The 24,537-nt window shown below is 47.3% G+C and overlaps 1 protein-coding gene across 1 annotated transcript; it reads right to left on the bottom strand.

Moving 5' to 3' along the window:
- Positions 1–745: 745 nt before the first annotated feature.
- Positions 746–20,499, bottom strand: LOC144508733 (poliovirus receptor homolog). Its single transcript, XM_078237041.1, is given in 5 exon segments — positions 746–852; positions 6,980–7,273; positions 15,743–15,763; positions 15,766–16,080; positions 20,379–20,499. Coding segments are annotated over 5 exon segments (858 nt in total).
- Positions 20,500–24,537: the final 4,038 nt, after the last annotated feature.

The raw sequence follows: 24,537 nt of genomic DNA, 5'->3' as shown, positions 1-24,537 counted from the left end.
GACACAAGACAAAGGGAGTGTTAATGGTAGCATGAAGGACTAAAGAAGGTGCGAGTAGTGGCAAAGATAGCAGAATATGTGAATCGGAGAACAAAGGTCAGTGCTTATTGAAAGCAAAGCTGATGAACAAGTGGCAGGTGGCCCTGTGGTGAGAGGGAGAGGGAGTGGTTGATTTGGGCCAGTAACAAGTCATGTTGGTTCTGCTCACTAAGCGGTTAAGTGGCCAAAGGATACATGACCCTGAAATACAAATGTTTTTTTTGGGTTTAGTTGTATTTTGTGGTTGCGACATTTCACTGGGCTGAAAGTGGCAACTCAGACTGTCGCATTTTTTTTCCAACAACTCACACAATGAAACACAAACCTCCAGTTGTGTTTGTTTTATTGTTTAATCTAGTTGGTGTTCCTGGAGCAGAAGGTGCAATCTGATGATGATGGGTTAAGGAAATGACCTCGCTCTTCTCTGACAATCTATTTCCACCTGGTCACGGGATCCAGATTCTCAGTTCACTGTTTCTCATTGAAACATACATCCAGCGGCAGCCAGTGAAGATTCAGCTCTGACTCCCGTGTGTGTCTAACACATTTTCACCAATGTTGCCCTGGAAACAGTGACATGTGGAGAGAGGTTGCCGGGATAGACCTGTTTTCCCAGTTTAATGGCATGTCAAAATTCTGAACAATCCATTACCTCCACAGGATCGGAAATATACACAATGAAATTCTCAATAAATTCAGCACATGTTTACCCTCGCCAAGAATAGGTTCCTGCTGGAGGATTGGCTTCCGCAACACATTTGAGGCTGACACCCCCGTTGCCATCATCACGTATTATGGTCACTTCCGGTGGATCTATGGGGGAAATGATTGTGTTCATGTGGTCAGTGCTTCCAGTATAGCAAAGAATCCAACTTTGTATTTGTGTCAAAGTGGCCACAGCAACAAGAAACTATATTAACGAGAGAAACATAGAATCATACAACCATTTGGCCCATCGAGCTTGCACTGACAACAATCGCACCCAGGCCTTATCCCCGTAACTCCACATATTTACCCCAATAGTTCCACTGACACTAAGGGGCAATTTAACATGGCCAATCCATCTTACTTGCACATCTTTGTACTGTGGGAGGAAACCGGAGCACCTGGATGAACTATGCAATCTTAAAATATCAAAAAGTGATTGCTTTCAATGTCAAATGAACCACAAGCATGTGGTCGAACACAGGAGGTGGCACAGTGGTGCAGTGGTTAGCACTGTTGCCTCACAGCGTAAGGGACCCAGGTTCAATTCCGGCCTCGGGTCTCTGTCTGTGTGGAGTTTGCATGTTCTCCTCCTGTCCGCGTGGATTTCCTCCGGGTGCTCCGGTTTCCTCCCACAGTCTGACAGACGTGCTGGTTAGGTGCATTGGACATGCTAAATTCTCCCTCAGTGTACCCGAACAGGCGTTGTGGAACCAAATTGGCCAAAGTTAAAATAACCTCAAATTTCTGAAAACGAGTGATTTAATAACTGTACGTTGATCGGATAATTGCTTAAATCTGTGCTTTGGAACAATATGTTAGTCTTTGACTTATTTAATATATTCAGTTGGGGTTGACAAATGGACGGGTGGTGAAATCAAACAAAACCGCTCGTTCCGAACCTCCCAGAAACCCTGTCATTGCAGATACCCAGAAACTCAATGAGATAAATTTAATCCTGTTCCAATTGAGCAGGAGTTTGCTATGGTGCACCTCTAATTGGATTGAACTATTTGTCTTTGCACATAAGAACATAAGAACATAAGAACTAGGAGCAGGAGTAGGCCATCTGGCCCCTCGAGCCTGCTCCACCATTCAGCGGGCAGCGTTGTCGCGGGCAGCGGAGTGAGCAGGGAGCAGAGTGAGAGCTAAAGGGCTTTGGCTCATCGGGCTTCGGCGTAAACAGGCAGAGGCAGGGTAGGTACAGTTCTTCATTCACCCAGTAATTTAAAGAAAGGGGTAATTATGAGTGGGAGGCCAATTTTTTGCTGTCGGTGTCGGATGTGGGAGTTTATGGAGTCGCCTAGACTCCCGGAAGTCCATATCTGCGCCAGGTGCGTCGAACTGCAGCTCCTGAGAGACCGCGTTAGGGAACTGGAGCTGCGGATCGATGACCTTACTCTAGTCAGGGAAAATGAGAAGTTAATAGATAGACATTACAGGCAGGTCGTCACACCAGGGCCACGGGAGGAAGGCACGTTGGTCACGGTTAGGAAGGGTAAAGGTCACGTACCAGAGAGTACCCCGGTGGTTGTCCCCCTTAACAGGAAGGGATGGGTGTCAGACGGGAGAGAGGAAGGGAGAGAGTAGTCAGTGATTGTAAACCCTGTGGTTGTCCCCCTCCAAAATAAGTATACCATTTTGGATACTGTGTGGGGGGAGGGCGGATGAGCCTCCAGGGGTAAGCCACGGTGACCAGGTCACTGGCACGGAATCGGGCTCTGTGGATCAGATGGGAAAGAGGGGAACTAGGAGAGCAATAGTAGTGAGGGATGAAATGGTTCGAGGCTTAGACAGGCAGTTCTGTGGGCATGAACGAGACTCCAGGATGGTGGTCTGCCTCACTGGTGCCGGGATCCTGGATGCCTCTGAGCGGGTAGGAAGCATCCTAAAAAAGGCGGGTAACCAGACAGACGTCATTGTCCACATTGGTGCAAATGACGTAGGCAGAAAGAGCAGGGATGTCCTGCGAGAGCAATTCAGGGGAGTTGGGTAGTAGGCTAAAAAGCAGGCCCTCTAGGGTAGCGACCTCTGGACTACTCCCAGTGACACAAGCTAGTGAGGCTAGGAACAGGGGGACTGCACAGCTGAACGCGTGGCTAAAGGACTGGTGCAGGAGGGAGGGTTTCGAATTTGTGGATCACTGGGAAGTCTTCAAGAGAGGATGGCACCTGTACAAGAAGGACGGGTTGCACCTAAACTGGAGGGGTACGAATATCCTAGCTGGGAGTTTTGCTAGTGTGGTTCGGGTGGGTTTAAACTAATGTGGCAGGGGGGTGGGGATCGGAACAATAGGTCAATAAGCATAGAGGCTGGGGACGAGGTTGGGGACAAGACAAGGCTATCTAAGAGGAAGGGCGTTCTGGGGGAGGATGACCTCAGTGGGCCTGGAGGTCTGGAGTGCATCTGCTTCGATGTAAGGAGCGACACGGGCAAGACAGACGAGCTTGGAACCTTAATGCTTGCGCGGAACTTGGATGTGGTTGCAGTGACGGAGACTTGGTTAAAAGAAGGACAGGACTGGCAGCTGAATATTCCGGGGTACAAGTGTTTTAGGCGAGACAGAGGAGGGGCAAGGAGAGGTGGGGCAGTAGCAATGCTGGCTCGGGAGCATATTACAGCGGTACAGAGGGTGGACAATATGGAAGGGTCAGGTAACGAGTCACTGTGGGTGGAGCTCAGAAACAGGAAGGGCGCAGTCACTATGCTGGGGGTATTCTACAGGCCTCCCAACAGCCCACAGGAAGTTGAGGAATGGATATGTAAGGAGATTCTGGACAGGTGCAGAAAAAATAGGGCTGTTGTAGTGGGAGATTTTAATTTCCCTCACATAGACTGGAAATCGCTTCGGGCTGGGGGCCTGGACGGGGAAGAATTTATAAAATGCATACAGGAAGGTTCTTTGGAACAATATGTTGACAGTGCAACTAGAGAGGGGGCTATACTGGACCTAGTCCTGGGGAATGAGTCCGGTCAGGTCATCAAAGTTGCAGTCGGGGAACATGTGGCAAATAGTAACCACAATTATGTAAACTTTAGGAGAGTAATGGAAAAAGATGAGTGTTGTCCTATGGGTAAGGTACTGAGTTGGGGGAAGGCTAACTACAACTGGATGAGGCAGGATTTGGTGGCTGTTGATTGGGAGAGGCTGTTCGAGGGTAAATCCACATCTGGCATGTGGGAGTCTTTTAAGGAGCAGTTGATAGGACTGCAGGACAGCCATGTGCCTGTAAAGAGGAAGGATGGGAAAGGTAGGATTCGAGAGCCATGGATAACCAGTGAAATTGTGGGTCTAATCAAAAAGAAAAAAGAGGCTTTCATGAGGTCCAGGCAGCTAAAAACAGATGGAACACTGGAGGAATACAAAGAAAGTAGAAAAGAACTCAAACAGGGACTTAGAAGGGCAAAAAGGGGTCACGAAATGTCCTTGGCAGACAGGATTAAGGAGAATCCTAAGGCATTTTATACATACGTTAGGACCAAGAGGGTTGTTAGGGAAAGAATCGGACCTCTCAGGGACAAAGGAGGGGAATTATGCTGAGAACAAAAGGAAGTAGGTGAGATCCTAAACGAATATTTTGCATCAGTATTCACAAATGAGAGGGACGCGTTGACTGGTCTTGTCTCAGAGAGATGTGTTGACCCGTTAGAAAAAATCTCAATTACAAGGGAGGAAGTGTTAGGCTTTTGAGGAAACATTAAGACAGACAAATCCCCAGGGCCGGATGGCATCTATCCACGACTCCTCAGGGAGGCGAGAGATGCAATTGCTGGGCCTCTGACAGAAATCTTTGTCTCCTCACTGAACACAGGTGAAGTCCCGGATGATTGGAGGATAGCAAATGTGGTCCCGTTATTTAAGAAGGGTAGCAAGGATAACCCGGGTAATTATAGGCCGGTGAGATAGACGTCCATGGTAGGGAAGTTGTTGGAGAAGATTCTTAGAGATAGGATATATGCGCATTTAGAACTGAATAATCTCATTAGTGATAGACAGCATGGTTTTGTACAAGGGAGGTCATGCCTCACAAATTTGGTTGAGTTTTTGAGGAGGTGACAAAAACGATTGATGAGGGAAAGGCCGTGGATGTCGTCTATATGGATTTTAGTGAAGCGTTTGACAAGGTCCCTCATGGCAGGCTGGTGCAAAAGGTTAAATCTCTCGGGATAAAAGGTGAGCTAGCTAGATGGGTGGAGAATTGGCTTAGCCATAGAAGACAGAGGGTCGCAGTGGAGGTGTCTTTTTCAATTGGAGGTCTGTGACTAGTGGTGTTCCGCAGGGCTCTGTACCAGGACCTCTGCTGTTTGTGATATATATAAATGATTTGGAGGAAGATGTAACTGGTGTGATCAGTAAGTTTGCGGACGACACGAAGATTGCTGGAGTCGTGGATAGTGATGAACATTGTCAGAGAATACAGCAGGATATAGATAGGCTGGAACATTTGGTGGAGAAATGGCAGATGGAATTTAATCCAGATAAATGCGAAGTGATGCATTTCGGTAGATCTAATGTAAGGGGGAGCTATACAATAAATGGCAGAACCATCAGGAGTATAGACACACAGTGGAACCTGGGTGTACAAGTCCACAGATCCTTAAAGGTGGCAGCACAGGTGGAGAGGGTGGTGAAGAAGGCATATGGCATGCTTGCCTTTATTGGACGGGGCATAGTATATAAAAGTTAGCATATGATGTTGCAGCTGTATAGAACGATGGTTAGGCCACATTTGGAATACCGCATCCAGTTCTGGTCGCCACACTACCAGATGGACGTGGAGGCTTTGGAGAGAGTACAGAGAAGGTTTACCAGGATGTTGCGTGGTATGGAGGGTCTTAGCTATGAGGAGAGATTGGGTAAACTGGGGTTGTTCTCTGTGGAAAGACGGAGGATGAGTGGCGACCTAATAGAGGTGTATGAAATTATGAAGGGCAGAGAGAGGGTGAACAGTGGGAAGGATTTTCCCAGGTCGGAGGTGACAAACACAAGGGGTCACGGGTTCAAGGTGAGGGGGGCAAGGTTCAACACAGATGTCAGGGGGATGTATTTTACACAGAGGGTGGTGGGGGCCTGGAATGCACTGCCAAGCAAGGTGATTGAGGCGGACACGCTGGGATCGTTTAAGACTTATCTAGATAGCCAGATGAACAGACTGGGAATAGAGGGATACAAAAGAATGGTGTAGTGGGCACATGAACGGCGCAGGCTTGGAGGGCCGAAGGGCCTGTTCCTGTGCTGTATTGTTCTTTGTTCTTTGTTCTTTGTTCAATCAGATCATGGCTGATCTTTTTGTGGACTCAGCTCCATTTACCCGACCGCTCACCAGAACCCTTAATTCCTTTACTTTTCAAAAATGTATCTATCCTTGCCTTAAAAACATTCAATGAGGCAGCCTCAACTGCTTCACTGGGCAGGGAATGCCACAGATTCACAACCATTTGTGTGAAGACGTTCCTCCTCAACTCAGTCCTAAATCTGCTTCCCCTTATTTTGAGGCTATTCCCCCTAGTTCTAGTTCCACCCACCAGTGGAAACAACTTCCCTGCTTCTATCTTATCTATTCCCTTCATAATCTCATATGTTTTTATAAGATCTCCCCTCATTCTGCGGAATTCCAATGAGTATAGCCCCAGTCTACTCAGTCTCTCCTCATAAGCCCACCCTCTCAACTCCGGAATCAACCGAGTGAATCTCCTCTGCACCCCCTCGAGGTAGTGCCAGTATATCCTTTCTCAAGTAACGAGGAAAAAACTGTGCACAGTACTCCAGGTGTGGCCTCACCAGCACCTTATACAGCTGCAACATAATCTCGCTGTTTTTCAACTCCATCCCTCTAGCAATGAAGGACAAAATTCCATTTGCCTTCTTAATTACCTGCAGCACCTGCATTTGCTATTTCCCCCGCCATCTTTTTTAGTACCCTGGGATGCATTCCATCAGGACCAGGAGACTTGTCTACCTTTAGCCCCATGAACTTGCCCAACACTGCCTCTTCGTGATAATGATAGTTTCTAGTTTCTCACCTGCCATAGCCTTTCTGTCATCAATTTTTGGCATGTTATTTGTGTCTTCCACTGTGAAGACCGACACAAAATACCTGTTCAATGCCTCAGCTATTTTCTCATTTCCAGTTATTACATCCACCTTCTCATCCTCTAAAGGACCCATGTTTACTTTCGCCACTCTTTTTCGTTTTACATATTTGTAGAAAATATATTTGTACAGGGGACTTACAGAGGATGGACAGTTTTATTGTGAACGGAATGGTGCTCTGTGGTGCTGGGTGGGAGATAACACAAGTCACTTCTTGACCATCAGTGGATCGAGTGGGTGCCACCTCGTACAGTCTGGTGACAGTTGTTGTTCCATTGTCGCTTTTAATCTCGGTTGTTGTATAGTTTCCATGGAGATTGGAAATCCACCTGATCCCGGCTGGCGGGTTCCCATTGGCTGAAACACATCTTGCCACAGGCAATTCTGAAAGGCCAGCTGTTGCAGGAATCGGTGTCGCTGAGTTGATGGGATTTACTTGGGGGAGATTAACAAGAAATAGATTCAATGCCAGTTTTAAACATGACAATATCTTGTAATTAATATAGAACAGAAACATGAAACAGATGAATATTTCTATGTCCCAAAGTGTCAAATAGCCCAAAGGTATGATGGATATGTTATCGGAAGAAAGAGAAACAAAGAGGGAAAGTGAGAAAGAGGGAAGAAGACATTGTAAAACATAAGGAATGAGCAGGAATATAATAAGTAATGTGATTGTTTTCAATTTGGAAACGTCCTTTACCCTTACTGATTAAAATCTTTCTATCTCAGCCTTGAACACACTTAATGACCCAGTCTCTACAGCCCTCTGCGGTTTCAAAGTCAGTTTCAAACATATCAGTAGTTTGTAACTTGTCTGGAGCACAAACATGAGTTAATGTCTCTTTAGGTAAATGCAGGTATTATTCAGCACAAATTAACTGAATTAACGGCAGAAATTGAGGTTAATGGGTGTGATCTTATAGCCATTATAGAGTCATGGTTACAGGGAGATAAAGCTGGGAGCTATGTGACAGAAGTATGAAAATGTTGTAAGGATAGGCAGGAAGGAAAGAGTAATGGGGTCGCTTTGTTAGTATGAGATGGAATAAGTACAAAAGCAAGAAAAGATCTTGGATCAGAAGGTGTAGAATCCATTTGGGTGGAGGTACGAAATAACAAGGGGAAGAACATACCGGTGGGAGTAGTCTATAAGCCCCCTAGTGGTAGTGATACTGTCGGACAGAGAATAAATCAGGAGATAATGAGGGCACGTAAAAATGTAAAAGAAAAGTGCATCAATCGTGGCTGACTTTAATTTTCATGTGGGTTGCAAAACTCAAATTGGCAGAGGCAGCCATGAGGAAGAATATGTGCAAAAGGTGAGATTCTCTGGCTTCCGAGCTACGTGTTTCCCGCCAGTGGGAGGGGCCGTGTTGTTTGTTAGCGGTGGGATTCTCTGTTGTCGATTGGAATTCACATTGCCATCATCCCACACCGGCAGGAAACCCCCGGGTGGGGGTGTGCTGCGAGCGGGACTGGAGAATCCCATCGGCGTGAACAGCCGGAGAATTCTGGCTAATGGATTGGGGACAGTTTCCTTGTACAATATGTGTTGGATCCAACCAGAGGTATTTTGGATCTGGTAATGTGCAATGAGGCTGGTTTAATTAACAGTCTCAGAGTAAAGGGTCCCATAGGAAAGAGTGACCATGACATGGTAGAATTTAGCATTCAGTTTGAGAATGAAGGCCTTGGGTCAAAAACAACTGTGCCAAACTTAAGTAAGTGTAATTACAAAGCAATTGGGACAGAGCTGACTGGAGTGGACTGGGAAACGAGCCAATCAGAAAAGTTGGCTGATCAGCAATGGCAGTCATTCATAGAATCATAGAATCCCTCGAGTGCAGAATGAAGCCATTCAGCCCATCGAGTCCGCACCGACCACAATCCCACCCAAGCCTATTCCCATAACCCCATGCATTTACCCCAACTGGACCACCTGACACTAAGGATCAATTTAGCATGGTCAATCCACCTAACCTCACACATTGTGAGAGGAAACTGAGAAGGAGGCCATTGGGCCCATCGAGTCTGCACTGACAACAATCTCACCCCAGGCCCTATCCCCGAAACCCCACATACTTACCCCACTAATCCCTCTAAAATACATATCCTGGGACATTAAGGGGCAATTTAACATGGCCACTCAACCTAGCCCACACATCTTTGCACTGTGGGAGGAAACTGGAGCACCCGGAGAAAACCCACACAGGCACGGGGAAAATGTACAAACTCCACACAGTGACCCAAGCCAGGAATCGAACCTGGGCCCCTGGTGCTGTGAGGCGGCAGTGCTAACCACTGTGTCACTGTGCCACCAATAGTCGAAAATAATCTGTAACTCTCAACAAAGGTATATCCCAGTGAAGAAGGATTCTAGGAAGGGGATAAAAGAACATATCTCAGAATAGAACAAAGAAGATAAGGATAGTATTAAAGTTAAAGAAAAAAGCAGAAAATATTGCAAAAATTAGTCAGAGGATTGGGAAAGTTTCAAAAGCCAAAAAAGATGACCAAAAATAACAGAGGGAAAAGATAAACTGTGACGGTAAACGAGCAAATAATATAACTCTGTATGTTATCCAGAAAGAAATATATATTAAAAAATCAGTCAGTATGAGATTATTTAAATATATAGAAAGGAAGAGAGAGAGCAAAGTGAGCAGAGCGCGCTTCGAGAATCAAACTGGGGAAATAATAATGGGTGACCAGAAAATGATAGAGCAGTTAAATAAATACTTAACACCAGTCTTACATGGAACCATAGAAAGGTTATAACACAGTCTGAGGATATTCAGCCTATCTTATCCATGCCAGCCCAAGGACACCCAGGTGCCCACATTCCCGCACTCGGCCCATATCCCTGTACCTGACAGCACTTAAATTGAAGGTCCAGGTATTTTTCAAAAGCGTTTTGGGTCTCTGCATCCACCACCAAATATGGGTAATGTATTCCAGAGACCTACCACCTTCTGCATCAGGACGTTCTTCCTCAAGTCCCCTTCTGCCACTTATCTTTAATCTATGTCTGCTGGTTCTAGGGGACAACACTCTACAATGCTACAATGCACTAATTGCATTCAAATATATGACAGAATGAAGGGACAAAAGGGGCAGGATGGGAGAGGAAATAATACAATAGCTATCAATAGAGAGAAAGCACGAGGGAAACTAATGGACCTAAAGGTCGATAAGTCCCCTGGACGAGATGGGCTGCACCTTAGGATATTAAAGGTAGTAGCTGCAGAGATAGTGGATGCATTGCTAGTAATCTTCCAAGAATCCTTAAAGTCTTGAAAAATCCCAGAGAATTGGAAAACTGCCAATGTAACATCCCTATAGAAAGGGTGGGAGACAAAACAGCAGGTATCTAAAGCCTAACATCTGTCACTGGGAAAAAGTTCATTACAAAGGATGTAATAGCAGAGCATTTAAAAATACACAATATCATCAAGCAGTCAGCATGGCTTCATGAAGGAAAAATCATGGCTGAAAAATTTCTTTGTGATGGCAATGAGAAGGATAGATATAGGGAAACCAGTTAATGTAATATATTTGAATTTCCACAAAATTTTCAATGAGGTCATAGAGTCATAGACTCAACAAGGTTTGCAGGATGGAACAGGCCCTTTGGCCAACTTGTCCATGCCGCTCCTTTTTTTAACTCCTAAGCCAGTCCCAATTGCCCATGTTTGGCCCATATCCCTCTATACCCATCTTACCCATGTGACAGTCTAAATGCTTTTTAAAAGATAAAATTGTACCCGCCTCTGCTATTACCCCTGGCAGCTTGTTCCACACACTCACCACCCTCCATGTGAAAAAAGTGCCCCTCTGGACCCTTTTGTATCTCTCCCCTCTCACCTTAAACCTATGCCCTCTAGTTTTAGACTCCCCTTTTGGGAAAAGATATTGGCTATCTAGCTGATCTATGCCCCTCATTATTTTATAGACCTCTATAAGATCACCCCTCAGCCTCCGATGCTCCAGAGAAAAAAGTCTCAGCTTATCCAGCCTCTCATTATAACTCAAACCATCAAGTTCCAGTCGCATCCGAGTAAATCTTTTTTGCACTCTTTCTCATTTAATAATATCCTTTCTATAAGAGGGTGACCAGAATTGTACACAGTATTCCAAGCGTGGCCTTAGCAATGTCTTGGACAACTTCAAAGACGTTCCAACTCCTGTATTCAATGTTCTGACCAATGAAACTAAGCACGCTGAATACCTTCTTCACCACTCTGCCCATCTGTGACTCCACTTTCAAGGAAATATAAACCTGTATCCCGAGATCTCTTTGTTCTATAACTCTCCCAAACGCCCTACCATAAACTGAGTAAGTCCTCCCTGCTTCAATCTACCAGAATGCATCACCTCACATTTATCTAAATTAAACTCCATCTGCCATTCGTCAGCCAACTGGCCCAATTGGTCAAGATCCCTTGCAATCCTAGATAACATTCTTCACTGTCCACTATGCCACCAATCTTCGTGTCATCTGCAAACTTACTAGACATGCCTCCTAAGTTTTCATCCAAATCATGAGTAAAAGTGGCAAATAACAGTGGACCCAGCACTGATTCCTGAGGCACACCGCTGGTCACAGGCCTCCAGTTCGCAAAATAACCCTCCACAACCACACCCTAGCATCTGTCATCAAACCAATTTTGTATTTTGGCTCCATCACCCTGGATCCCATGAGATTTAAACTCATGCAATAATCTACCATGTGGTACCCTGTCAAAGGTCTTGTTAAAGTCCATGTAGACAACATTAGCTGCACTGCCCTCATCTACCTTCTTGGTTTCCCTTTCAAAAGACTCAATCAAATTTATACTGGAGGAAGTGGAGAGATTGAGTAGATTCGGCCTTTACTCATTTGAGTTTAGAAGAATGAGAAGCGACCTTATTGAGACGTGTTGGATTCTCAGGGGGCTGGACAGGGTAGATGCTGAGAAGTTGTTTCCTCTTGTGGACTGTCTAGGACCAAATGGCATAATCTCAGAGTAAGGGGCGGCACGGTGGCACAGTGGTTAGCACTGCTGCCTCACAGCTCCAGGGACATGGGTTCAAATCCCGGCTTGGATCACTGCCTGCGTGGGGTTTGCACGCTCTCCCCTTCTCTGAGTGGGTTTCCACTGGGTGTTCTGGTTTCCTCCACAGTCCAAAGACGTGTGCGTTAGGTTGATTGGCCATGCTAAATTGTCCCTTAGTGTCCTGGGGTATGTATGTTAGAGGGATTAGTGGGGTAAATATGTAGGGTTTCGGGATAGGGCCTGGGTGGGATTGTTGTCAGTGCAGACTCGATGGGCTGAATGGCCTCCTTCTGCACTTTAGGGATTCTATGATGCAATGAATCTAAGGGGGTCACCCATTGAAGACAGATGAGGAGGAATTTCTTCTTGCAGAGTGGGGTGAATCTGTGGAATTCTTTACTGCAGAGGGCTGCAGAGGCTGGGTCATTAATGCTCAAGGCTGAGACAGACAGATATTTAATCACTCAGGGAATCAAGGGTTATGGGGATAAGGTGGGAAAATAGAATTGAGGATTATCACATCAGGTCAGTCTTGATATCATTGAATGGCAGAGAAGACCCGATGGGTCAAATGGCCTACTCCTGCTCCTACATCTTATGGTCTTATGAACCAGATGAATATTTCTATGTGCCCATCAACTGTATGATGGATGATATTATAGAAAGAGAGAAAACTGAAGTCTGTAAGCAAGGAATCTTTGCCTCAGAAGGCTGTGGAGGCCAGGTCATTGAGTGTCTTTAAGACAGAGATAGATAGGTTCTTGATTAATAAGGGGATCAGGGGTTATGGGGAAAAAGCAGAAGAATTCGGATGAGAAAAATCTCAGCCATGATTGAATGGCGGAGCAGACTCGATGGGCCGAGTGGCTTAATTCTGCTCCGATGCCTTATGGTCCGATGGTCTTATGAACGAGGGAAAAAGACATTGTGAGAAAGGATGGAATGAGCAGGAAGACAATAGGTAAGGTGGTTGTTTTTCATTCAGTTATTGATCTCAGTTAGAGTCCTGTGTTAATGCATCGCAAATGGTGCAAGAAGATGGGCCTTCAGACGATGGGCCTGGGAATGACTAGTGGTGAGCATAAGGGAAGGGGGTGTGGGAGTGAGGGGGCTGGGGGTGAGGAGATGGGAGTGGGTGAGGAGGGAGGCACGTGGGTGTGGGGGATGTGGTGGTGAGGAGGGGTGGTGATACTGGGGGATACGTTGGCGGATGGTTGGACAGATGAGGGTGGGAGGGTGGTGGAGATGATGATGTGTGGGGGTGAGGATGAGGGGTGGTGGTAAGGAGGGGGTGTGGGAGTGATAGGGCTGGGGGTGAGGAGATGGGCATGGGCGAGGAGAGAGAGTGGTAGGGTTGGGGCAGCAGTTGCGAGCTCGGGGTGAGGGTGCATTGATTTTGATTTGATTTATTGTTGTCACATGTATTAGTACACAGTGAAAAATATTGTTTCTTGTGCGCTATACAGACAAAGCATACCGTTCATAGAGAGGGAAAGGAGAGGGTGCAGAATGTAGTGTTACAGTCATATCTAGGATGTTCAAAAATCTGATGGCAGCAGGGAAGAAGCTGTTCTTGAGTCAGTTGGTATGTGACCTCAGACAGTGGGAATCACTGCTGCTTCACAGCGCCAGGGACCAGGGTTCGATTCCCGGCTTGGGTCACTGTCTGTGTGGAGTTTGCACGTTCTCCCCGTGTCTGCGTGGGTTTCCTCCGGGTGCTCCGGTTTCCTCCCAAAGTCCAAAGATGTGCTGGTTAGATGGATTGGTCATGCTAAATTGTCCCTTAGTATCAGGGGATTAGCTCGGTGATGCGCTACTCAAACACGAGGCCTGAAGCTCGGTAAATGAAAGGCTTTTATTTACTGTAATGAAGCAGCCAGTAATTATATACACTATCCCAGACTGAAGGGGTCCCGGCCAGAGTAGGGACTCTTATACCTCTCCCAGGAGGCGGAGCCCGACTGGGATGTGCCACAACACTACAGTACAAAGGTGTAACAACCCCACCCTAACCCCAACAGCAACATATGTACATCCTTGTAGTACTGGCTAGCCCCTGGCTCAGTACTATCCAGTGGGAACCAACGATGGTTCACCACACTCGGGTAAATGTATAGAGTTATATGCATAGGGCCTGGATGGGATTGTGGTCGGTGCAGACTCGATGGGCCAAATGGCCTCCTTCTGCACTGTAGGGATTCTATGATTTTTGCATCCTTTTCCCGATGGAAGAAGGTGGATGAGCATATGTCCAGGGTGTGAGGGGTCTTTGGTTATGCTGGCTACTTTTGCGAGGCCGCGGGAAGTGTAGGCAGAGTCAATGGATGGGAGGCTGGTCTGCGTTATGGACTGGGACTTGTTCACGACCCTTTCTGTTCTGTTTTTGGGCAGAGCAGGAACCATACAAGTTGTGCTACATCTGGAAAGAATGCTTCCGATGGAGGAGTGGGAGGTGTGCTTCAGGAACGAGGGAAATATTCGGAGCAGAGTGGTTTCTCGAGGTGGATTAGAAATGTAGCAAGGTGTGTGAAAAACTGGGCTGGCTGGGTTTCTGAAACCATCGATAGATGTTAGGAGGAAGCTGTGCAATGGTATCAAAACACTGGTGATATTTCAGAGTCCAGACAGAGACATCTCTATGGTGGAAGCTTAATCTAGTTTGCAGCAATGGGATCTTTAGCCTGGGCCTGTGTCAATGGGAGGTGTGATTTGGGTCCTCGCCTCTGGATGAAATAAAAACTTTGGTGTCATGCTGTGGGGAAGGGGCAGGTGACATGGGCGACACGGTGGCACAGTGGTTAACACTGCTGCCTCACAGCACCAGGGACCCGGGTTCGAATCCTGGCTTGGGTCACTGTCTGTGCAGAGTCTGCACATTCTCCTCGTGTCTGCGCGGGCTTCCTCTGGGTGCTCCGTTTTCCTCCCACAGCCCAAAGATGTGCAGGTTTGATGGATTGACCATGCTAAATTGCCCCGAGATGTGTATGTCAGAGGGATCAGCGGGGTAAATGTGTGGGGTTGTGGGGTTAGGGCCTGGGGTGGGATTGTTGTCGGTGCAGACTCGATGGGGCGAATGTCCTCCTTCTGCACATAAGGATTCTATCACACTTCAGACCAGGACACTATGATGATCTACAGGCTAAAGGACAACTCAGAGCAATGAATCTGTGGCAAAGCGGGACTATGGAAGCGAATGAATTGGGGACAGATTGAGAGCGAGTGTCACAGAGCTGTGTTAGTTTGAAGAAGACAGGGGAGGACCTTTGTCTCTGACAGAGGAAGTGAAGTGATTTGGAAAGTAACATGGGCTAAGTGTAGAGGTGCCTCCCAAAATTCTCCAGTTCTGGGGATTTCCCTCACCTCACGTTCCCGTCAGTTAGAGATTGCCAGAGATTGATTGCTCAGAGCAGTCCACCACTGGGTTCCTGTTACAGGATGTCACTGCCAGTAACTGGAGAAACCAAACATGACGCACATCAATCCATTTTAAAACAACCCTCCCAACTTCCATTCCCAACTGCTCAGCAAGCACTCACCATTAATAACTCGATGAGAACACCATGAGCTGGAATGTGACTGGATTCAAACATTAGAATGATGCAGCAATATTCTGGTGATGATTGCAGAGATAATTGCCGGAATTGTACCGCCTCGCCCACCCGATTCTGGGGCAGGCGAGGCTGGCAGGACGGCATTCCCTGTTGGCCTTGGGCGGGATCTTACAAACCTCGGGCGGGCGAGGTTGTAAAATACCGACCATTAAGTTTTCACCAGGACGCACAATCCAATACATTGTCCCCATTCCCCCCCCTCTCTTATTACACTTACCCTCACACAGCAACAACACTCCTGGGAAAATACATACCTAGAACTGTCAAATTCATTTTTCTTCATGATTTCCCTCAGGGAATAAAATGAGCTCACACGTATACATTCCCTCATCCTGCATCTGCAAAGACTTTAATAGAATGGATGCATCCAATAGGGAATTGTTTCTGAAAACTATCCGACTGGAATCATGTGGATTTGAGTTGTTGACCCCACGTTTATGGTGATATACAATGAAGAAAGTATTTTCAGCATCTTTCCTCCAGGCAATTTGCACCAATGTTGAGTTGTTCCCTGTTACCTGACAAGGGAGTAGCACCTCCGCCCCAGCAAAAGCAGTGAGGGTCACTTCTGTAAACTGGTTCCTGGCTGTAACTGCACGAACAGCAAGCATTGACACCATTAGAAAATACACTGGGAGCCGGTTGACTCTCAATCTGGATCAAACTCCCAACAAAACGCTCAAATCCCAAGCAGACACGTCTCAGCAGTAATAAAGTACTTCAGCAGCCCCTCGCTGATAGCCAACCTGTAAGCAGTGTCAATACTGGCCACTGGGACAAGGCTTAAGCATGCGGTGACCCCTGGCTTGCCCGTTGCCCGCTGGGCCCAATATTCAGCCGCCTTGGCACCAACATGGGGAAGCGACGGCTTATTGGTCCTATCGCCAGATTATTAATCCAAAAACTCAGCTAATGTTCTGGGGGCCCGGGTTCAAATCCCACCATGGCAGATGGTGGAATTTGAATTCACTAAAAAATATCAGGAATTAAGAATCCACTGATGACCTTGAAACCATTGTTGATTGTCGGAAAAACCCACCTGGTTCACGAATGACCTTTCGGGAGGGAAATCTGCCATCTGTACCTGGTCTGGCCTACATGTGACTCCAGAGCCACTGCAATATGGTTGACTCTCAACTTCCCTCCAAGGGCAACTAGGGCTGGGCAACAAATGCTGGCCAGCCAGCGATGCCCATGTCCATGGAATTAATTAGAAAAAAACATAACTGAGGTATCAAAGATATGGCTCCATCCTGTCCCTACCTAGTTACAGTGGGCATGTTGACGCAGTGATTCGCACTGCTGCCTCAGAGCTCCAGGGACCCAGGTTCAATTTGTTGAGTCACTGACTGGACAGTGTCTGCACATTGTCTGCGTGGGTTTCCTCTGCGTGCTCCAGTTTCCTCCCACAGTCTGAAAGACATGCTGGTTAGGTATATTGGCCATGCTAAATTCTCCCTCTGTGTTATCCGAACAGGCACCGGAGTGTGGATTTTCATAGAATCCTACAGATAGAAGGAGGCTATTGAGCCCATTGAATCTGCACCAACCACAATCCCACCCAGGTCCTATTCCCATAACTCCATGCACTTCCCGTAGCTGATCCCCCTGACGCTAAGGGGCAATTTAGCATGGCCAATCCACCTAACCCACACATCTTTGGACTGTGGGAGGAAACCGGAGTACCCGGAGGACACCCACGCAGACATGGGGAGAATGTGCAAACTCCACACAGACAGAGACCCAAGCCGGGAATTGAACCCGGGTCTCTGGCGCTGTGAGGCGGTAGTGCTAACCACTGTGCCATTGTGGTGCCCCATCGGTTTAACCAGAGAGAAAGGGGAAGGGGAATTTTACAGTCGCTTCATTGCAGTGTTAATGCAAGCCGACTTCTGACACTAATAAACAAACTTTAAAAAGGCTGACATTTTAAAATGTTCACTCTCATTGTTCTGATTAACTTCAGAGTTCTTCCTAACCCAGCAGTGTTACTTTCTCTGACTTCACCCCATGGTATGTTGCAGCAGTTAGATTCGGATTCTGTATAGTTCCAGGTTCAATTGCAGTTTCAATTCGGAGGTAAATCTATAACATCCAGTTTCTCGCTGTCCATTGTCACAAGAAAGGGACAGTTAAAATAAGATTATTCCGTTCCTCTTTGTTGTATCCCCTTCCTCACTAGTTCAACCAAAGCAAAGTACTCAAATGCTAAAAAAAAAGAAACAATCCCAAAGGCAACTCTCCTAAAAATAACAACATGTTAAAAATAACAGCAGCAAAGGCCGGCACAGTGTACAGTGGCTGAACTTGCTGTCCCATAGCAACAGGGACTTGGGTTTGATTCTGGCCTTGGGTCACCGTCTGTGTGGAGTCTGCACGTTCTCCCCGTGTCTGCGTGAGTTTCCTCCGGGTGCTCCGGTTTCCTCCCACAGTCTGAAAGGCGTGCTGGTTAGGTTCATTGGTCATGCTAAATTCTCCCACAGTGTACCTGAACAGGCGCCGGAGTGTGGCGACTAGGGGATTTTCACAGTAACTTCATTGTAGTGTTAGTGTAAGCCTACTTGTGACACTAATAAATAAATTTAAACTTCAAACTTTCCCTCATAGCTGCAATTTCCCAGTCCTGGGTGACAACATCCTCATAAATCTTCCCTGCACCCTCTTGAGTGAAACTGTATCCTTTCTGTGACAAGGCAACCAGAGCTGTACAAAGCGCTCATGTTGTGGCCCAACTAATGTTTTATACAATTCCAGCATAACCTCCCTACTCTTATATTCTGTACCACTGCTAATAAATGAAAAGATTCCACATTCCCCGATCACCTCATCAACCTGTCCTGATGCATTTCGGAATCTGTGGACACTAATAAATAAACATTAAACTTTAAAAAACTTTTGTTACTCATGGAGTAAAAAGAGGATCAAGAAGGGCCTATGAATAAACTGATCTGAAAATGGGCAGTGTGAGGTTGGGTCGATATAGTGCTTTGTGAGAAGAATGTGAGACAAGTTCAAACACCTACGCAGTGGACTATAATCGACAATAAGGAAATGGGAGAGTTGTTAATGAATGTCTTGTGTCCACTTTCACAGCAGAGCAACCTGAAAGTGAGATCAGGGGCCCAAATTCAGTGGAGTCATTTGCGTTGAAAGATTGGCAGTGGAGTAAATCAAGTTTGGGGAATCTCTGTCAGTTGTAAGGAAGTGGCTGGGATCTATCATTAAGGATAAGCAGCTGTCTAAGTTCATAGTGATCAGTGAGTGCGGGTATGGGTGATTTACACTGTTGAATGTGTCTGGCGAAGCCTGTCTTGATTGTTATTTGAGGAAGTCACAAATCACCAGAGAGGAGAATATCGGTGCGATCTGCTGAGTTCACCCAACAGTCATCTGATAAACTCCACTCACGAAATTGTCAGATTATTCAGAAAAAAATGAGGAAGTAGGAGGGGAATAAATAGATAGAAGGAGGAGTAGGCCATTCGGCCCTTTGAGCCTGCTCTGCCTTTCATTTTGACCATTGCTGATCATTGAAGTCAATATCCTGATTCCCTCCCCTTTCCCCCATATCCCTCGATCCCTTTAGCCCCAAGAACGATATCTAATTTCTTCTTGAAATCAGACGTTTTGGCCTCAACTACTTTCTGTGGTAGTGAATTCCACACATTCACCACCCTCTGGGTGAAAAAAATTCTCCTCACCTAGATAGATAGATAGGCTGAGAGAGAGATATGCCGAGAGACGGATATGCAGAGAGACGGATATGCCGAGAGAGGGATATGCCGAGAGACGGATATACCGAGAGACGGATATGCCAAGAGATGGATATGCAGAGAGATGGATAGATAGATAGATAGATAGATAGATAGATAGATAGACAGACAGACAGACAGACAGACAGACAGACAGACAGACAGACAGACAGACAGACAGACAGACAGACAGACAGACAGACAGACAGATAGATAGATAGATAGATAGATAGATAGATAGATAGATAGATAGATAGATAGATAGATAGATAGATAGATAGATAGATAGATAGATAGATAGATAGATAGATAGATAGATAGATAGATAGATGAATAGAGATAGAGAAATAGATAGACAGACAGATAGAGACAGTTTGGTTGATTGTTAGGGAGACAGCTGAATGGAGAGGTGAGCTGATGGATGAATGGAGGGAAAGAAAAATAGACAGACAGGCATAGAGAGAGATAAGTAGATGGACATGGCAGGCAGATAGATAGACAGACAGGCCGGCTATGTTATTAAATGCCCTCAAGCAAAGAAGTTTAATTCAACGTGAAAATACATGTCATAGAATAGAATCATAGAATCCCTACAGCGCAGAAGGAGGCCATTCGGCCACCAACCACAATCCCACCCAGGCCCTATCCTCATAACTCCACTTACTAACTCTGCTTGTCCTGCTGACACTAAGGGGCAATTTTCTATGGCCAATCCAACTAACCTTCACATCCTTCGGACTGTGGGAGGAAACCGGAACACGCAGAAGAAACCCACGCAGACACGGGGAGAACGTGCAAACTCCACACAGACAGTGACGGAAGCTGGGAATCGAACCCGGATCCCTGGCGCTGTGAGGCAGCAGTGTTAACCACTGTGCCACCGTGCCGCTGAAATGTCACCCCTAGCTGCTGGGTTGTTCAGCACAGGCTCCCGGTGAGTTCCCGCCTGAACCTTCCCTCCTTGTGTGGATGGCCCACCTCTCGTGGACTGACACCAGCAGTGAAAGAGTTTGAGAATGGAACACTCGATGGCAGCATCCTCCTAAAGCTGATGTCCCTGTCCAGGTGCAAATGCAATGGCATTTAAAAAAATAAATTAACACATGAAGGGGTCCCGCGCCTCAATCTGCCAGCCGACCCTTTCCCCTGAATGATTCATCCGATCCCCAAGGGCTGTCGCATGTTCGTTCTGAGCAGATCACGTCCCGAGCAACACTGTCAGAGATGTCACTGAGCTTGCATTGAAAAGACTGCACCATCGTCACACAAGAATATCTATCCTTTTATTAAATGATTAAATGCCCCTGAGCCGCACTTCCCTATTTTGTCTATTTTAGTTATCAGTTAACAGAACCTTCTCCTTATTGGCAACACGTCTCATCCCCATGGCCATGACTGAATGAGGTTTGGGAAAAGTGATCTATCTGCAGCATATATATCCATACCGTTTTATACAGGGCGGATCCACAAATTACATGAGATCCCCCCACATCCTCCACCCAACCCCAACCCCCTCACCCCCCCCGCCCCACCCCACCCGCCACCTCCCACCCCCCATTAACAAAGGGGAAGTGAGGAGATAGAAGTATATTTAGGAAGTGGCGTGGTAATGCTAGAATGGCTGAACAAGTTGAAAGAAGAAAGAATCTCAGAATCCTACAGTGCAGAAGGAGGCCATTCGGCCCATCGAGCCTGCTCCGAAGAACAAAGGGACTTTAGCATGTTTGGCCATAGATCTCTGAAGGCGGAAAGGCAGGTTAAAAGGGAGGTGAAAAAGGCATAGGGCACACTCACCTTTATCAATCGGGGTACAGATTACAAAAGCAGAGAGGTCATGATGGAGTTGTATAGAACTTTGGTGAGGCCACAGCTGGAATACTGTGTGCAGTTCTGGTTGCCGCATTATTGGAACGATTTGAACGCAGTGGAGGGGGTGCAGAGGTGATTCACCAGGATGCTGCCTGGGATGGAACATTTAAGTTATGAAGAGAGGTTGGATAGACTTGGGTTGTTTTCATTGGAGCAGAGAAGACTGAGGGGTGACCTGATTGAGGTGTTCAAGATTATGAGGGGCATGGACAGGGTGGATAGGGAACAGCTGTTCCCCTTAGTTGTAGGGTCAGTTACAAGTGGACACAAGTTAAAAGTGAAGGGTGGGAGGATTAGGGGGGATTAAAGAAAAACTGTTTTACTCAGGGGGTGGTGACGGTCTGGAATGTGCTGCCTGGGAGGGTGGTGGAGGCGGGATGCCTCACACCCTTTAAAAAGTACCTGGGTGAGTCCTTGGCACGTCATAACATTCAAGGCTATGGGCCAAGTGCTGGCAAGTGGGATTAGGTGGGCAGGCCGGGGCATTTCATGCGTCAGTGAAGACTCAATGGGCCGAAGAGCTATTGCTGTGATTCTGTGCACGGACAACAATCCCAGCCTGGCTCTATACCCGTAACCACAAGTATTTACCCTGTTAATCCCCCTGACACTGAGGGTAAATTTAGCATGGACAATCCACCTAACCAACACATCTTTGGACTGTGGGAGGAAACCGGAGCACCCGGAGGAAACCCACGCAGACACGGGGAGAATGTGCAGATTCTGCACAGACAGTGACCCGAGGCCAGCATTGAACCCGGGTCCCTGGCGCTGTGAGGCAGCAGTGCTAACCACTGTATCGCCCCTATTTGAAAGTAGGGAGGGGGAAGGGGGGGTACGAACAGAGTGACTTCTTCACATAAACCTTTGTGAGCCAAAGTTATTATTCTGTTAATTAGAGTTTTAGAAAAACATCCAGCTATTGCTAAACACTATAAGCACTGCTGCCCCAGCTAGGATACTGGCCAAGATTCTCCAGCCTCCCAGCCGTGTGTTTCCTGCCGGCGGGAGGTGGCACCTTGTTTGCTAGCGGCGGAATTCCCATTGACATCTCCATCCCCACACCAGTGGGAAACCCATGGGTGGGGGTGCACTGCTGACGGGACTGGAGAATCCCACCGGTGTGAATGGCCGGAGAATTCTGGCCACTGTGTCCAATTCTGGCTCCTGCACTTTAGGAAGGAGGCCAAGGCTTCAGAGAGGGTGTGGAGGAGATTAAGCTGAGTGCTCCCAGGGATGAGGGGACTTCATTTAATATCAGAGAGACGGGGAGGAGCTGGGATCGTTCTCCTTGGAGCAAAGAAGGTTAAAGGGGAGATTGAATCGAGGCGTTCATAATCATGAGGTGCCGCGGTGACATAGTGGTTCGCGCTGCTGCCTCACAGCATCAGGGACCCGGGTTCCAATCCAGCCTGGGCTCACTGTCTGTGTGAAGGTGGCACGTTCTCCCCGTGTCTGTGTGGGTTTCCTCCGGGTGCTCCGAGTTCCTCCCACAGTCCAAAGGACGTGTGGGTTAGGTTGACTGGCCATGGTAAATTGACTCTCGTGTCAGGGAAATTAGCAGGGTAAAGGTGTGGGGTTACAGGGATACTGCCTGAGTGGGGTTGTGGTCGGTACAGACTCGATGGGCCGAATGGGCTCCTTCTGTACTGTAGGGATTCTATAATAGAATCTATAGGAAAGAGTGCATGAGAGGAAAGTATTTCCAGTAACAGGAGGGTGGGTAACCAGAGGGGGACACAGATTGAAGAGAGTCAGGAAAAGAACCAGAGGTGGGGGAGATGAGGAGGATTTATATTTAAACGCAGAAAATTGTGATCTGGAAGGAACTGCCTGAAAGGGCGGTGGAAGCAGATTCAAGAGGAACTTTCAAAAAGGAGGGAGTTGGGGAAATACTTGGAAAGTATTACAGGGAACAAACGTGGGAGTTTGGGAATCAGGAGTAGGCCTTTCATGCCTTGCAGCCTGCTTTGCCATTCGATAAGATGGCGGCTGATCTGAGCGTGTCTCATTTCCACTCCCCTCTCTGGCCCTTTCTCCCGCCCATCAGTGAAAAATCAGTGTAACTCAGCCTTCAATATCTTCAGTGACCCACAGCCCAGACTGTGCTCTGTGATCAGCCGCCCTCTGAGAGAATCATAGAAACTCTACACTGCAGAAGGAGGCTATTCGGCCCATCGAGTCTGTACTGACCACAATCCCACCCAGTCCCTATTCCCGTAATCCCACATATTTACCCTGCTAACCCCCCGACACAAAGGGGCAATTTAGCATGGCCAATCAACCTAACCCATACATCTTTGGAGTGTGGGAGGGAACCGGAGCCCCCAGAGGAAACCCACGCAGACACTGGGAGAATGTACAGACATCTGCACAGACAGTGACCCAAGGCTGGAATTGAACCTGGGATCCTTGTGCTGTGAGGCAGCAATGCTAACCACTGTGCCAGCGTGCCGCCTCATCTCCTCACATCCTCATCTCCGACTTAAATGGGAGATCTCCCATTCTGAAACCTTAACCCCTGGTTCTTGTCTCCCACAACATTGTAAACATCCTCCCTCTCAAATCCCACTCTGAACCTTTGTTTCAATAAGATCGCCGCTCATTCTTCTGTGCCTCGATACGTGGACTAGAAGTGCAGCACCTCGGGCTTGGTGTCTGCCTCTAGGAGTTGTTCTAATCAACTGGGAGCACTTCTCCGCTACGCCCCCGGAATGTGGGATTTCCCAATCCCGCCTTCCCTGACCTGAAATTTCCACCAGGAATCAACGAAGCTTTCAGTGGCCCTTGAAATTGTCCTTCCCGCCAGCGACATACTGTGTTCTGTGGAATAACACTTTCAAGTGTGGCACGGTGGCACAGTGATTGGCGTACACTGCCTCACAGCGCCAGGAGCCCGGTTCAATTTCGGCCTCGGGTCACTGTCTGTGTGGAATCCGTATGTTCTCCCCGTGTCTGCGTGGATTTCCTCTGGGTGCTCCGGTTTCCTCCCACATTCCAAAGATGTGCGGGTTAGGCTGATTGGCTGTGCCAAATTGACCCTAGTGTCAGGGATTAGCTGGGTAAATGCGTGGGGTTGTGGCAATAGTGCCTGGGTGGAATTGTGGTCGGTACAGACCCCATGGGCCGAATGACCTCCTCTGTATTGTAGGGATTCTATGATTCGATGACAGTTGCCACGACAGGTGGGCGAGACTGGAAAATTCACAATTTTTATGTCCCGGGGGTCGCGCAGTGCAGTCTCGTCCAGACGAAGGTGACCCTGTCCCCTCCTCCCACCCCACGGGTGAGCCACGCAAAACACCTAATCATCGGCGGGACTGGAAAATCCCACAGTGTGCGCAGTTACACTAAAAGGAGCAAAGTTGAACAACCCCCATCTATTTAATACATCCACTTTTATTTTCACTGGAATCCCCCCCGAGGAT

The sequence above is a fragment of the Mustelus asterias genome, chromosome 20, assembly GCF_964213995.1.
Source record: "Mustelus asterias chromosome 20, sMusAst1.hap1.1, whole genome shotgun sequence".
In the NCBI taxonomy this organism is placed as follows: Eukaryota; Metazoa; Chordata; class Chondrichthyes; order Carcharhiniformes; family Triakidae; genus Mustelus; species Mustelus asterias.
Note: the sequence above shows the minus strand (reverse complement) of the source record. Positions and strands in the feature narration are given on the sequence as shown.